This window comes from Poecile atricapillus, chromosome 1, assembly GCF_030490865.1.
Source record: "Poecile atricapillus isolate bPoeAtr1 chromosome 1, bPoeAtr1.hap1, whole genome shotgun sequence".
Lineage (NCBI taxonomy): Eukaryota > Metazoa > Chordata > Aves > Passeriformes > Paridae > Poecile > Poecile atricapillus.
In genome coordinates this window covers 116830073-116846459 of record NC_081249.1, presented here as the reverse complement: position 1 = coordinate 116846459, position 16387 = coordinate 116830073, and the positions used below count along the sequence as shown (strand labels likewise).

The window sequence follows — 16387 nt, the reverse complement described above, 5'->3', positions numbered from 1 at the left end:
ATGTTTATACAAAGTCACCTGTTTTGTTCGGGCAAGCTTCGCAAAAGAAAAATGTTAGGAGAGTTTGCTCCACCCTCAGAGGTTAAGTTGTTGCAGTATGTGGATGATTTGCTGTTATCAGGGGAACAGGAGGAGATGGTTGAAAGAGCTACGGTGAAACTGTTTAATTTTCTTGCTAAAAAAAAAGACTTAGAGTGTCCGAAAAGAAAGCACAGTTAGTAGAGAAACAGGTAAAATATTTAGGACATATTTTAACTGGAAAGTTACAGTGTATTGATCCAGAAAGAATACAAGGAATTCTACAAGTACCATTACCCCAAACAAAAAGGGAATTACGGCAGTTTTTAGGGTTGGTGGGATACTGCCGAGTATGGATAGAAGACTTTTCTGTTGTGGCCAGACCTTTATATGGCTTTTTAACACAAGACAGTCCTCATGTTGTGGTATGGACACCAGAAGGAGAGCAAAGCTTTAAAAAAATTTAAAAGACAAATTGGTTAATGCCCCAGTCCTAGCTCTTCCAGGTACAGAAAATTAATTTGAATTATATGCGGATGTTAAACAAAGTCATGCAAAAGAAATTTGCATGGTTCAAGAGCATGGGGGAACACAGAGACCTGTTGCCTATTTTTCAAAACTGTTAGACCCGGTAGCCAGAAGCTGGCCCCATTGTCTGCAGAACTGTGCAGCCACAGCTCTGATGGTGGCTGAGGCCCAAAAGCTGACAAGGGGGGGTTATCTGTTTGTTAAAGTTTCACATCAGATTAAAGCTTTGTTAACTGAGAGAGCCTCTAAGTGGATGACCAGCTCTCAGTTATTGCAATATGAGTCTTGTTTATTAGAACAAGAAGATTTAGACTTTAAAAGTGGGGAAAGTTTTAACCCAGCCTCCTGTTTGAATGGCCCTGAAGAGGGAAGCCAAGGCAAATACCATGACTGTATTCCAGTAATAGATCTGCAAACTAGAGCACGGAATGATTTTTGAGACATTCCATGGCCTGAGGGGGAAAATGTGTTTATTGATGAGTCTTCAAAGGTGATAGAAGGAAGACTATTTACAAGATACTCTATCGTGAATGAGAAGCAACTAAAGGAAGGAGAGAGGTTACCACCCACATGGTCAGCTCAGCAGAGCTGTATGCGCTTGTGAGAGCCTGTGAATTATACTGAGACAAGACAGTAAATGCTTTTACTGATTCTAAATATGCATATGAGATAGTACATGCATTTGAAAAACTGTGGGAAGAAGGAGATTTATTAACCTGCAGAAGAAAGATGTTGGCTTATGGGAACTTAATCTCCCGCCTATTAGAGGTGGTGAATTTGCCAAAAGAGGTAGCAATGATGCATATTAGAAGGCACCAGGCAGGGTGCTCAGAAGAGGCAAGGAGAAGCAGACTGGCTGATAGAGAGCAGCTTGTGGAGCTCATCCACCAGCTCCCTCATCCCCCTAGCATGGATCCCATCCCATCCACCTGTGAGCATCTGAGTGGCTCAGCAGGTCTCTGACTACTTCCTCCTGGATTACAGGGGGCTGTTCTGCTCCCTGTCCCCATCTACCAGCTCAGGAGAACACTTGTCCTGAGGAAAACTTGTCTTGATGTTGAAAACTGAGGCAAAGAAGGGGTTGAGTACCTCAGCCTTTTCCTCATCTTTGGTAACCACGTCCCCCCCAGTAAGGGATGGAGGTTGTCCATAGCCTTCCTTTTGTCATTCATGTATTTATAAAAACATTTTTATTATCCTTCGCAGAAGCAGCCAGGTTAAGGTCTAACTGAGCTTTCACCTCTCTACTTTTCATTCTGCATAACCTACTGGCATCCTTAAACACTTGCTGAGTTGCCTGCCCCTCTTTCCAAAGGTGATGGACCCTCATCTTTTCCTTGAGTTCCTCCAAAAGCTCCCTGCTCAGCCAGGTCAGTCATTTTCCTTGTTAGCTCATTTTTGTCACAGAGGCACAGGCTGTTCCTGCTACTTCAAGATTTTTTTTCTTGAAATGTGTCCATCCTTCCTGGAATCCTTTGTTTTTAAAGGCTGTTTCCCTTAAAAAAACTCAGTACCTGATTTGGTACTCCCCAGATCTGCATCCTTAATCAGCTGAAGTCTGCTCTTTGTAAGTCCAGTGTAGGAGTTTTGTTGATGTCCCTGCTTCTTTCACAAAATATTTAAAAACTTGATGATTTCGTGGTCACTGTACCCCAGTCAGCCTCCAATCACCACATCCCCCAGCAGCCCCTCTCAGTTTGTGAACAGCAGGAGACACAGCTTTCCTTGGCAGTGGCAAGAGAAGGAAACCTCCCCAAACTGCAGCTTGGCAGGTTCAGCCTGGAGGGGAGGAGAAAGAAAAGTTCTTGCCAGGGTAGAATTTTGGTGCAGGAGGTGTCCCAGAGCGAGACTGGACCATGCCATGGCTGTGTGTGCCAGGAGCCGGCAGTCAGTGGGGCCCAGGGATGCTCCAAGGGACTTGGAGTTTTGCTTCTGACTCCTTGAGCAGCTTCTTCAACCTTCTCTCAGTGCTTGAGGGTCCTGGACTCAGCCCCAAATCCAGCCTGGGGTTCATTAAAACAGAGAGCCCTTGGGGGCTCTTTCTCTTCCTTCCACTGTCTTCAAGTCTAAGGCTTGTGCAGCTGCTTGGAGTCAGTTTGGAGTTCTGCTAAGGAGGAAGATTTGAAAATCCACCACTTTTTCTTTTTTTTTTAATATCAAGGGCATGTTTTTTTAATTTTCTACTTGAGAGAAGAGGTGACAGAAGCATTCCTCAAGTGATCTTGATGCTGAATGTCACATTAGGAGGTCTGTTCACAGAGAAGAATGAGCCCCTTGTGGGCTGTCCCTGTTTGGACAACCTGCTCCTCACCCCGAGCCTCAGCATGTCTGACATCGCCCACCTGGGGCTGACATCCCGAAACACTGAAAACATTTATCAATTTTTCTTTATAATTAAAATCTAATTAATGAATAAAAATAAAATTTAATTTTTAAAATAACATTATTCTGTATTTTTATAACCTATTTTTTATATTTATATAAAAGAATTGATACATTTTTAGGAACAAAACCCATTATTGGTCTTTGGTCCTAAGTACCATAATTCCCTTCATAAATTAATTGACCACTATTTCTCCCTCTTTATGCTAATTATTCTTTTTTTTAGTCCTTTGATCATCTTTTTTATCATTTTCTCAGGCAAGGTAAAAGGGACCACTTTGGGGTCCATGGGGACTTTTCTGAGGAACATCTGCGGCAGTGCTGGGTCCGGGAAAGGAATTTAGAGAGAACTTGGGGGTCTGAAGGACACTTGAGGGAGGCGGGTGGGCACTTGGAGGGGCACTTGGGGACTCTGTGGGACAATTCGGGGTCCGGGGGAGCACTTGGGGGTCCAGGGGGCACTTGCAGGTCAGAGAGGGGAACGCGGGGGCCCTTCGGGGTCCGGGCAGGCGCTCGAGGGGCTGTAACAGAGCTCTCTGGGGCGCGGGGGCTGATGGGAGTTGTAGGCACCGGTACAATACAGTTTAATGGGGCCGCGGAGCATCACGGGAGTTGTAGACGAAGCTCTAATGGATTCCGGTGAGGCGCGGGGCATGACGGGAGATGAAGTCCCGGCTGGAATAGCGTTCTTTGTTCGCCGCGGAGCATGATGGGAGCTGCAGCCGGAAGCAGGAGGAGACGAGCAGAGCGGCTCCGGTGATCCCTGAATTCGCAGCCCCCGGGACCATCGCTCCCCATCCCGCAGGTGCCCGGGGAGGGGGAGCTCGCCCCAAATACCCCGTGGGTCCCTCGGTTTGGGGTTTTTGGCGGGGATGTTTGGGGATCGCAGGGCTCCAGAGCCAAGACGCAGATGCCCCTCGGGAGGACCCCGGGGGTCCCCGGGCGGTGTTTTTGGGGGGTCCCAGTGGCGGTGGCGGCAAAGCCCCGGCGGGGCCGGTGGGATGTGGGTCCCCCTGCCGTGAGGACTGGGCTTCCCGGACCGGGCCCCCCGAGCTCTGCCGGGGCCACATGGGGACCATGTGAGAGGGGCGGGGGGACCCCGATTTTGGGGAGCCCCGGGAGAGCTGCAGCTTCCCTAAGCGGGACCCCAGAGAGAGGAGAGCCCCAGAGCCGCAATTTGCGGGAATCCTGAGAGGCATCCTCTGGGATTGCCAAGACCCCGGTTGGGGGGTGCTGGAGCTGGAGGGGCAGCACGGCCGGGAAGGGGGTTCGGGGCTCCCGGTGCCGGCAGTGGCTGCTCCCAGCATAAGCCCAGTTGCTCCCCCTGTGTGGCTCCAGTTTTCTCGGCACCCCAGGATGAGCGCAGTCACTCCCAGTCATTCCCTATTAGGGTATGATTTGCCCCCAGCAAACCGTCCCCGTTGTTCTCAGTTTCTCCCACTTTGGCCCAGTGTGTTCCCAGTTCTCCCAGCTGCCCCCAGTATAGTCTCAGTCACTCCCAGTATGATGCCAGTATTTCCCAGCAGGACCCCAGTCACTCACACTTGCTCCCAGTTGCCCCCAGTGTGTGGTCCCAGTTGCCCCCAGTGCATTCCCAATGGCTCCCCATATAGTCCCAGTCACCACCTGCAGGGTCTCAGGCACTCCCAGTATATCCCGGTTGCTCTGAACATTCTTGTAGTCATTCCCAGTCACTTGCAGTTGCTTCCAGCATGATCCCATTTGCTCTCAACTGCTCCCAGTCAGCCTCAGTGTAGTTGGACTCACTGCCAGTATGATCACAGTCACCTCCAGAATGATCCCAGTTCATCCCAGTATAAGCCCAGTTGCTTCCAATCATCTCCAGTATGCTCCCAGTCATTCCCACTTCGTCCCAGTTGCTGTCAGCATGATTCCAGTTGCTCACAGCCACTCCCAGTCAATTTCAATATGATTCCAGTCACCCTCAGTGTGATCCCAGTCTCAGCCAGCATGTACCCAGCTGCAAGCAGTGTGATCCCAGTTGAGTATAATCCCAGAATAGTTGTAATTGTTCCCATTTCTTCCCTGTGTGATCCCAGTTATCCCTTGAATAGTCCCAGTCCATCTCAGCATGGTCCCACTCACTCTCAGTTGCCCCCAGCATGGTCCCAGCTGTTGCCAGTGTTGTTCCAGTCCCCCAGGTATGGTTACAGACATTCCCAGTATATCCCAGTTTCCCCAGTAAGGTTTTAGTTACCACAGAAGGATCCCAGTCTTTCCAGTTACTCCTAGCTTGCCACCAGCGTGATCCCAGTTTCTGGCAGTTGCCCAAAGTATTGTCCCAGTTGGTCCCAGTATGATCCCAGTTGTGGTCTCAGTCCCCTCAGCATGCTTCCAGTACCTTCCAGTTGATCCCAGTTGCTCCCAAGGTGTCCACATTTTCCTCCCAACATGAGCCCAGTAGCTCCCAGTAACCCCCACCCTGGTTCCATTCGCACCCACTGTAATCCCAGTGGTTCCTGGTACTATCCTGGTAGGAGGCATAAGTCACTCCCAGTGTGGTTTCACTCACTTCGAGGATGATCCCAGTCACTTCCAGGATGAGATGTTGCACCCAGTTTCCCCCAGTGTGGTTCCAGTCACCCCCAGTATGGTTCAAGTCAATCCCAGATATGCCAGTGTGATTCCAGTCATGGCCAGAGTGACTCCCTGTAACTCCCAGGGTGGGCCCAGTTGCTCCCAGTCATCTCCAGCACAGTTCCAGTCCCAGCCAGCCCCTTTTCAGTCACTCCCAGTATGATCCCAGCTAGTTCCAGTAGGATCCCAGGAGTATGACCTCAGCATGGGCACAGCTGCTCCCATGATTATCCAGTGTGGTTCCAGTTGCTCCCATTTATCTGCACTGTGGTTTTAGTCTCTCCCAGTCTATCCCAGTTGTTCCTAGTCACTCCTCAGTTGCCTCAAGCCTGATCCCAGTTGCTCCCAGTCACCCTGAATGCAGTCCCAGTTGCTGCCAGTATGGTCCCAGTCTCCCCCAGCATGGCCCAGCTGCTCCCACTGTGATCCCAGTAGGATCCCAGTTGCCTTCAGCGTGGTTCCAGTCACTCCGTGTTTCTCCCAGTGTGATCCCAATTGCCCCTAGTATAATTCCAGTCCCTCCTGAGATGATCCCAGCCCCTCCCAGCATGGTTCCAGTCCCTACTCCCACTCGCTCCCAGTTGTCCCCAGCATGGTTCCCGTTGTTCCCAGTGTGTTCCCAGTCCCCCTCAGTATGGTTACAGACACAGTGCATCTCAGTTGCCCTCTGCATGTCCATAGGCATTCCCAGACACTCACAGTGATCCCAGTCTGGTGCTTGTTATGCCAGTATGATCTCAGTCACATCCGGTATATCCCAGTTGCCTGCAGCATGCATCCAGTCATTCCCAGTTCCTCCAGTCTGCTTGCAGCATCATCCCAGTTGCTCTCTGTTGCTCCCAGTAGCCTAAAATGTGATCCCAGTATCTCCCTTTTGACACCATCATTTGCCCAGTAAGCTCCAGTATGATCCTTGTCACATGCCAGCCCTCCCAGGATGGTCCGAGGATAATCCCAGTTACTTCCAATCACTCCCTGGATGATCCCAGTTGCCTCTAGCTAGATCAACCCCGTCAGTCCCAGTATGATGCTACTGGCTCCCAGTGTGCTCCCAGTTGCTCCCAGTCACCCCCAGTATGGGGGAGGATGTGCATGGTATGTTGCTAGTCAGTCTCAAGTATTCCCAGTATGACCCAGAGATAAACCCAGGGTGTTCCCAGTCACTGCCAGTATGAACCAGTTGAGCCCCACATGGTTCCAGTTGCTCCCTTTCACCTTCACTTTTGTTCCAGTCACTCGCAATCTCTCCCAGTGTATTCCAGTTCCTTCCAGCCCATTCCCAGTCACTTCCAGTTCTTTCCAGCATAATCTCATTTGCTCACAACCGCTCCCAGTCAGCCTCAGTTTAGTTGGACTCTCTGCCAGTATGATCCCAGTCTCCTCCAGAATGATCCCAGTTTATCCCCGTATAAGCCTTGTTGCTTCCAATCACTGGAGGATGCACCCGGTGACTCCCAGTTCCTCTCAGTTGCTCCTAGCATGATCCCAGTTGCTCACAGGTGCTGCCAGACAGCCTCAGCATGATCCCAGCCACCCCCAGTATATCCCATTTGCACCCAAGCTGGTCTCAGTTGCTCCCTGCAGGCTCCTACTCACTGCCAGTATGATCCCAGTATGATGTCAGTACACCCCCAGTACAATCACAGTCGCTGCCAGGATGATCCCAGTACAAACCAGTCCCTGCCAGTGCTGCCACTTCTGGGATCCCCCAGCCCTCTCTGTGTTCCCCCCTCCTGCATCTCCCCTGAGGAACCCCAAGGGCTGGGAGTCCCCAGCCAGGGTTCCCAGCCAGTCCCAGTTTGGATCTGCAGCCCCCAATTTTCCCAGTTTCCCTCTCCTTTTCCCCGGGCCGGGTTCCCCCCACCCCCAGCGGGTGGGAGCAGCGGAGAGCCCCACGCTGCCCATCCCGACCTGTCCCGGTTCCATCCCCGATCCTACCATGGCTGCCAGAGGTTTGGGAACGGAGCACCGAGGGTGTTGCTGCTCCTGGGGGAGGAAGAGGAGGGATGGAAGAAGAGGGATGAAGAAGGAGAGTGAAAAGAGATGGAAGTAGGAAAATTAGGTGGTGTTAGGGAGGAGGAGGAGGAGGGATGGAAGAGGAGGAGTGGGAGGAAGAGGAGGGACAAAGGAGGATCAGGGAAAGGAGAAATAGCCATGAGGTCAAGCACTCCCTGAATTCACAGCCCCCCAGCTGTGGGATCATCACCCCCCATCTCACAGGTGCCCAGGGAGGAGGAACTCAGCCCAGATATCCTGGAGGATTCCCTGGGTTGGGTTTTTTGGTGGGGGCTGTTTGAAAAATTAAGAATTCCAAAGCTGAGCGGAAAATGCCCCTTGGGGGGACACTGGGGAGTCCCAGTGGTGGCTGCTGGCAGAGGGAGCCTGGAGGAGCAGTGCCCTGTGTCTGCCAGGACCCCAAAGTGGGGAGCCCAGAGAGGGGGAGTGCCGTGATTCACAGGACCCTCAACAGCCTGAAGAGGGGCAGGGGGGGGACTCCTTTTACCTCCTGCACCACAAAGCAGGGGAGAAGGGACCCTGACATCCCAAAAACCCCCGAGACCCATAACTGAGGAGATGGAAATGGGGAACTTTTCAGATTCCTGGCACTCCCAGCATCTTGAGGAGGGCAGGGACTGAGTAGACGGGGGACCCCCAGAAGCTGGGACAGGGTGGGAACCTCTGAACACCAAAGGGGAGAGGCCAGAGATGGGGAACTCCTGGGAGGCATTTTCAAGGCTGAATCTTGGTGTTCGGAGATTTTTATGGATGGCCGGTGACTTCTGGAGATGGACTTGGGCAGAGGAACATACAAAGTCAACATGCTCATTCCTTGTTTTCTCCCAAACCAGGATTTCCCATTCCCAAACTTTGACCAGATGGAGAAGGAGGCTGTGAGGAAGAGGAAGATGCCCCGGGACACCCAGGCAGGTAAGGAGGAAGTCACTGCCCCTTTCCCCCTCTCTCCTGCTCCATTTCCCAGCCCAGCATGGCCCCCGGCTGCAGGACAACCCCGCTGCCGACGCCGTCCTGCCGGGGACGCACTGGGGGGATCTCCTTCCCCTTCCCTCTGGCATGGAGACAAATCCCATCCTGTCCTTGTCCTTCCTCCCCCAGACAAGGAGAAGAGTATGGAGACCAGGGAGGACAAATCCTCACAGCAGAACCTCGTGGAAGAGGCCGTTTTGAGCAGCTCCACAGTGCAGGAATCCAATGCAGAGGAAAAGCCCAGGAGATCCCTCAGGAGGAGGGGCTCCAAACCCAGCCCAGGGTGCTCTGAGGAGGAAAGACCCACCCTGTGCGGGGAAGGTGGCCGGAGATCCAGCCAGGGCTCTGAGCTGGTGGTCCATGAGCAGCTTCAGGATGGGGAGAAGCCCTACAAGTGCATGGAGTGTGGGAAGAGCTTCAGCCAGAGCAGCAAACTGATCTGCCACCAGATGATCCACACCGGTGAGCGGCCCTACGAGTGTGCAAAATGTGGCAAGGGTTTCACCTGCAACTCCAACCGCATCCGTCACCAGCGCATGCACAATGGGGAGAGGCCTTATGAGTGTCCCGAGTGTGGGAAGAGGTTTCAGACCAGCTCCCATCTCCTCGTGCACCAGCGGATTCACACGGATGAGAGGCCCTTCTGCTGCCCTGACTGCGGGGAGGGCTTCAAGCGGAACTCCCACCTCGTCACCCACCGGCGCATCCACACTGGGGAGAGGCCCTATGAGTGTGGGGAATGTGGGAAGAGGTTCAGCCATAGCTCCAGCCTGACCATCCACCGGAGGATCCATACTGAGGAACGGCCCTACAAGTGTGGGGAATGTGAGATGACCTTCAGCCAGAGGTCCCAACTGATCATCCACCAGATCATCCACACTGGGGTGAGACCCTACGAGTGTTCTGAGTGTGGGAAGAGGTTTCAGATCAGCTCCCATCTCCTGAAGCACCAGCGGATTCACACGGATGAGAGGCCCTTCCGCTGCCCTGCCTGTGGGGAGGGCTTCAAGCGAAACTCGCACCTCGTCACCCACCAGCGCATCCACACCAGGGAGAGGCCCTATGAATGTCGGGAATGTGGGAAGAGCTTCAGCCACAGCTCCAGCCTGACCATCCACCAGAGGATCCACACTGGGGAACGGCCCTACAAGTGTGGGGAATGTGAGATGACCTTCAGCCGGAGGTCCCAACTGATCAATCACCAGCTCATCCACACCGGGGAGAGGCCCTATGAGTGTCCCCAGTGTGGGAGGGGGTTTCGGATCAGCTCCAATCTCCTGAAGCACCAGCGGATTCACACAGAGGAGAGGCCCTTCCGCTGTCCTGACTGTGGGGAGGGCTTCAAGCGAAACTCCCACCTCGTCAAGCACCGGCGCATCCACACCGGGGGGAGGCCCTACGAGTGTCCCCAGTGTGGGAAGAGCTTCTCCAGGAGCTCTCACTTGACCAGACACCAGCGGAGTCACCAGTAAGGGAAGCCTTGTGAGTGCCCCAAGTGCAGGAAGAGCTTTGTGCGCTGCCCCAACTCCATCCCACATCGAACGACCGAGGTTGGGCAGAGCCCTGATGACCCGTGTTCCCAGCAATCTGTGTTGGAAAGACACTGGGCAGGTGTTCCTTTTGATTTGATTCTAACTGTCTTTTGGTTCATCTTCATCCCTGTAAAACAGACAAAATTGGGGTAAAAATCAACAAATTCATCAAAGGCATCTAAAGCCTCACTTTTTACTAGTGCTTCAAAGGAATCTGGGATTCAGGGAGATACTTGGGGGTTTTGGGGGTATTTGGTGTAGTTGTCTCCATTTCTTGTCACTCAAAGAGACAAGAGGGTTCAATCTGTCATCTCAAAACCACTCAATGCCACTGAAAACTACTCAACCCAACTCTTGGGAGGTTTCCTCAGAGCAGGTCCGTGGAGCCCCATTGCCAGGGATGGTTGCCATGGGCACGAGGCCAGAGATGGAGCCAGAGTGCGTTGCCTCGGCGCTGGAGAGCAGAGAAATGATGAATGGTCCCAGACATCTCCAGTGTGTGTTTGTGGGGCAGAGCAAGTTCTGCCTAGGTGGGGCAGTCACTGCCCCAGCCCAGCCACTGCAGCCTCTGCTCCAGCCCCAAAGTGGCTGCCAAGCCCCTGGCACCCCAAAAACCCTAGCTGGGAGAGGGAGCAGAGCAGGTGAGGCTGTGACACGGGTGTGACACTGACACGTGCCATGGCACCAGAGCTCACAGCAGCTGAGATGGTGCTGGATCCAAGGCTGACTGTAGATCTCTGTCCCTCTCTCTCTCTCTCTTCTGACTTCCTCTTCTCCAAATCTGGATAACTTGATATGGAACAGGTTAGAATTTGGTAAATCGGTGCTTTGTGAAGTGATTTTCTGTAATTCCATGACACTTTATGATTTCCCAAGTACTTAATCTCTAAAGTTTGCAACCAGAAGTTTGTTGTTTTCTCCCATGCACTGCCCGAGGGGATCAAGGTACCTCAGGTGCCTTTCCATCAGGGGCCAAGCAAGCTTGGGGCACAGCACAGGGAACTGCAATGCTGAGCAAGCCCTGGCAGGGTTGGAGGAAGCAGAAAGGCCAAGCCCTGAGCCCAGGCCTGGCACAGCAAGGCCTGTCCCTCATGGGTGGCTCGGGGCTCTTTTTGGGGAAGTGGGATGTGAGGGGCAGCAAGGACAAATGTCATAAACCTGTGTGACACTCCAGATCCTTATGGAACCAAGGGGCCAGTGGGACATAGTGGGAAGTTGTGGAACCAAGGGATCATTGTGGCTCTGTTGGGCCCATGGAACCAAGGGGCCAGTGGGACACTGTGGATTGTCATGGAAACAAGGGACCACTGTGAGCCTTCAAGGCTGTAACACCCCAGGACACTTCAATGCTGATGGTAACTGTTATAAATGAAATGACAATTAGACAACTAGGTCTATTGAATTAACAGCAGTTTAATTAAAAATTAATTCAATTTAGTGAATTGAATAGCAATTTGGTATAAAAGAATACAGTTCAGTAAAAAAATGCAATTTATATATAATTTGCCAATAACTAAGTATGATTAAAACGTAAGCAAAACCGACTGGGCTATGGAGAGGGCTTCTCACCCTGCCTCATGTACAAAACAAAGCAGTTCAAACTAAACTTCTATATTACATGCTTATGCATATTCATTAATGTTTCCTGTAAGTTTCCTCCTACTTCTGATTCTTAAATTTTACGTCACTATTCTTCACGGCGCAAGCCTCACTTGTTGCTAGGGGATCTTCAGTGTTCTTTCGGTGGTCTGTGGATGAAGGCTTACACTCATCTCATCCTCTGGATGGCCTCACAGGTGTGCGTGCATACTAAGCGTTGTGTTATGTAAATAAGCATTGTGCTCCACTAATTAGTGTTACATTTAACAGTTTTCAGGCCCTATACCTAAAGTCATTCCAACTTGGTTGATCTCAAGGTTGATTTTTTCTTGGGACATTGCTTTTCTTAAAACTACATCCTCTATCCTGTTTTTAACATGTAACATCTGCAAAGGGGTCCATCTGCCTTGTAACACTGATTCCCTTTATTGCTTTATAATAATTACTTTCCAAATAGTTACAATTTAGTTAGCATGAATCATCTCCATTTATTACAATTCTTGCATTTCTCTTTTTAATCGTATTGATTCATGCTTCTTATAAAAAATCCTGAATTTTAGTATTTTTTATATTCCAAATAATTCAGTTTCTTGTGTTCTCCTCACTTTGGCTTCTAATTTTTGTAACATCTCCCGTGCTGCATTAAGCTTTTCACACTCTTTCTCAAATTTGGTTACCATTTTTTGTGCTATAGTAGTCTCGTTATGTTTAGTCAACATCTTTTTAGTTCTTTTCTTTTGAGTGCCAGTAGGTCTTGCTTTTAGTATCATTGAAGAGTTTGGTGGTTTTTTGGTTTGTTTTTTTTTTTTTTTTTTTCCAGTTCTGGATCAATGGGTATTACTGTAGTTTGCAGTCCTTAAATTATTGATTGGATTAGTCTAATAAGGCGCAGAATCATATAAGGTAAAAACAATAATCTTAATATAAAACATAATATTTTAGGTCATTTATGGATTGGTAGGGTTTAGCTCCAGGATTCTTATGTCAGCACAAATCACTTTGGTTATCTCACTCGCAATTAATTTTTTTGTTATTCCCTAATATCGAATGGGAGGTTTTGGCTGCCAGGTTTTGTTATTATTACCAGAATTTACTAGTAAAGTAGATATACAAAGAGTATATCTTACCACTTTATTATATTTCCTTCCTTCTTGAGTTATACAAACGATTTGAATTATTTGATAACTCAAAATCCATCCCCCAGGTCGTTTTAATGTCTTGGAAATTTGAGTATGATTTTGTTTTAAAAATTGTTCTGGAGCTAGACTCACACCTTTCCATGGTCATCTTTCAGCCATTCTATGTCTCCTACAAATCCAGCATTTGGATAATCTTAATTCTGTGGCAATTTCTTGGATCAAATCTAGAAAAAGATTTTGAGTTGAAGTTGGCAAATCCCAGTCACTGTACTGCTGTTTTAACTGTTCATATCACTCAGTTCCTCCAATTCTTTCCTGGGATCTTTTTCATACCTTTATTTCCTTTTGTTTTTAAAACTCTTGTGATTGTAACAGGCAGTGCTAACATATGGATGTGCCATGAACCCTGGTTCCATCTTGTCCCTGACTCAGCTACAGAGTGATTGCATTTGTCACATGGATTGGAATTATTGGGACTTTGTTTTCACATAGATTGTTCTTTCATTGCTTGCTTTTGTGCTGCTTGTTTTAATATCTCTTATTCCTTCCTTATTTCTTGGATTCTGTCCCATCCAGCTTTACAGTTTTGGCCAGTTTCCAAGGGTATCTTAATGAACACAGTGAAAATAATGCTCAGGACTTTTAACTCTCTACCTTCCTCAAGGCCCCTTGGGTTGCAGCCAAGGGCCGAAGTCCCAGTCTTCTTGGTAGCAAAGTTTATATCCTGGGATCTGGTCACTGACACATTTGGTCTCACTGGTACCTTTGGCTTCATAAGGTTTGTGTGAGCCATTGTAACTCTGTTTGTTTTAAGGATGGCAGAGATTTCGCAGCACTGCTTTATCTCTCTCCCTAAGTTAGTCAGCTACTTTTTTTTCTTTTTATTTTTTTTAATTTAAACTACCAAAGCTCCAGAGATGTGCCAACCACAATAAAAGTTACTTGTTACACAACTTCAGTTAACAATTTATTAATGAACTTTAATTAACAGGGGGTTCTCTTGGCACAGTTTTTGTTGTTAAATAAAACATTTAGTCAAAACAATTTATATTTACTGTACAAAATACTAAAAAACAAACATACTTAAAAGATAGGAAAATGTAAGGTTCTGTGAAAAGAAACTGTGCTACATGTTATTCACACTTATAATGCACATAACACAACTGCAACACGCTATTTAGATATTGTATATTCATAGATGGCTGGTATAAAGTTTTTGTAAAGGGATGCTATGTTATTAAAATGACTTTGTGCTTCACAGACTCCGAACAAGGCAGAATTTGTCTTTTGAATGTCTAAATATAATAAACCAAACAAAATCAATGCTAGGCTGTAACAAATGGTCAGTCGTGTTCTATGTCAGAGCTCACTTGGCACAGCCAGCACTGCACACGTCTCAGTCAGATGGGATTTTGGTATTGCTGCTGTGTTTTGTTCTTTTTCTCCAGCAAAATATCTTCGGGTGAAGGAGCAGTTTTACTCTTTTTGCTGCTTTTTGGTTTGTAAAGGGTACAACAGATAACCCTGGCTTTCCTGTCTTTTAGAAATAAATTAATCCTTCCCCCCCACCCCAGGGAAGCTACAGGGCAGCATAGTCGCTCTCTTCCTGATTAAAAGGTTCCTTTGAATTTTACATACTTGTGATTTTACAGTTTTACTGAAGAAATTACTGTGACTCCTTAGAAAATTCAAAAAAACCCTCTTTAAAAATGTTTAGAGTAAATATTAACAGAGGTAAAAAGTTACCTTGCAATAATTAGTTTTAAAACCTAATGTCAAAATCTTGAGTGATTTACAGCTACTGATAAAATGACCATCCAATTAATGTTATCTATAGAAGATATTCATGGTTTAAAAAATAATTAGCTAGGAGAACTTCATTGTACAAGAAGACAAAGTTAAGTTAACCATCTATTACCCATTTTCTTGTTTTTTCCACAAATACAATAAGGTAATTTCAATGTGAGTCTTTTTGCTATAAAAGACATGTCTAACAGCATATATACTGATTTGGGCTTTGGATTTTAATTAAAAATTGGACTTGATGTTTTTGAAAAGTGCCACAAAAGCTGAATGATAACTTGCCAAATCATGTGTTATTGTGTTTTTTCTCTAGTAAAACCGCACTTTAAAAGTCCTAACAAACAAGCATATACCAGGCAAATTCCTGCTACAAATAAGTATTTTCAGTAACATCTGTAGTTATTGAGTTATACTCAAAGCCAAATTACTTAGAAACATAATGTATTTGTTGCATTTTTATAATCTCTATAGTAAATCCATGTTGCTGTTTTATTGTGTTCAAAAGTTATATACCAAACTTTCAGTTGCCTTTTTTGTAATAATAGAGTAAGATTGAGTTATGCTTTCATTTGATACAAATTAAGTATTGATAGAATTAAGTGAAGTTTCACTATGTTTAAGTCTGAGTGTTCTTAAGTTAGGTTTCATAACTTTGGTATTCTTTTGAGGTTAAGTTTTGTTATTTCCTTCTGTCATAATTAATTTCTACCAGGTTTGAATATTGTTTAATTTAAATTGTCTTTGCCCTAATTGTCTTGTGTTTTGTTAAAAGGCACTTGTCTAAATTGCAAAGTATAGTTATTTTCCTAGAGATGAAGATGACTACAACTGAAACAGCTGTGATGGAACACTGATAAACACCTGCTTGTAGAGAGAAGAAGATACACTCTGTCGCATCCTTCATTTCATCAAAGGTTTAATTTATTTGCTACGATCTCTGCTGTTTTTGTTTTCTATAGGCAACATGAAAGAATGATGACTATTATTTACTAGGAAATTTAGAACTTTTTTACCTTATTTAATTTTTGGTCATTAAGACATGAATGTTCTAAAAATATTATCTTGATTTTCTCAGACACTTACTGCTGACATATATTGAGAGACCGCCAGCTTTTTCAACACTCTTCACAGAAGTAAAAGTGAACGCCGTTTATTTCTATCTTTAGCACACTTACATTGGGTTTTACAGAGTCTGCGGGCTAAGCAAGTTACTATTGGCTAACACACACAGGTTTACATTTTTTCTCTTATACACAAGGATAGTGTTTTGCTTTACTCTCTCTTCTGCAGGAAGGTTTCAAGGACTTTAGCCTTTAATATCACGACTTATTTCAAAGACTGGTTTGTGCAGACAGGCCTTTACTAATATATAAATAAATATATATTTATATAAATTTATTTATATATTATATATAAATATATAGCAACAGACATATTCATTGTATAATGTGAATTTATGGATCTTTTATGATGAGCATTATCTATAGAGTGTCATTCTGGTGTTTATAGCCTGCTTCTCGTATATTTTAACATATCTTTGTGCAGTTACCTTTTAGACACGTGTCATTTGAGATCTTTTGGTTTTCTAACTACAAATGCATCTTGGTAAACAAACTATGCAGCTGTCCTTATACAAGGTTTTTCTTGGTTTTTTTACTCCTTCCCTTATTTAAGAAGACTTGCTTTTGCCTGATCCAGTGTAGCTTTATTATTTTTCAGTGCTTCCAGAATTCCAGGAAAATGTATCATTGCTGAAAGTCAGCTACCACAAGAGAGGCTTCAGATTAAACGAACTGCTAAACA

The 16387-nt window shown here is 46.9% G+C and overlaps 1 protein-coding gene across 1 annotated transcript; it reads left to right on the top strand.

The window, feature by feature from the left end:
* The first annotated feature begins 3624 nt into the window (after positions 1–3624).
* Positions 3625–15285, top strand: LOC131582064 (zinc finger protein 883-like). The gene is made up of 3 exons (XM_058844864.1): positions 3625–3733; positions 8376–8454; positions 8641–15285. The coding sequence occupies exons 2-3, from the start codon at positions 8403–8405 to the stop codon at positions 9981–9983; spliced, it is 1395 nt and encodes a 464-aa protein (XP_058700847.1). The 5' UTR covers positions 3625–3733; positions 8376–8402; the 3' UTR covers positions 9984–15285.
* Positions 15286–16387: the final 1102 nt, after the last annotated feature.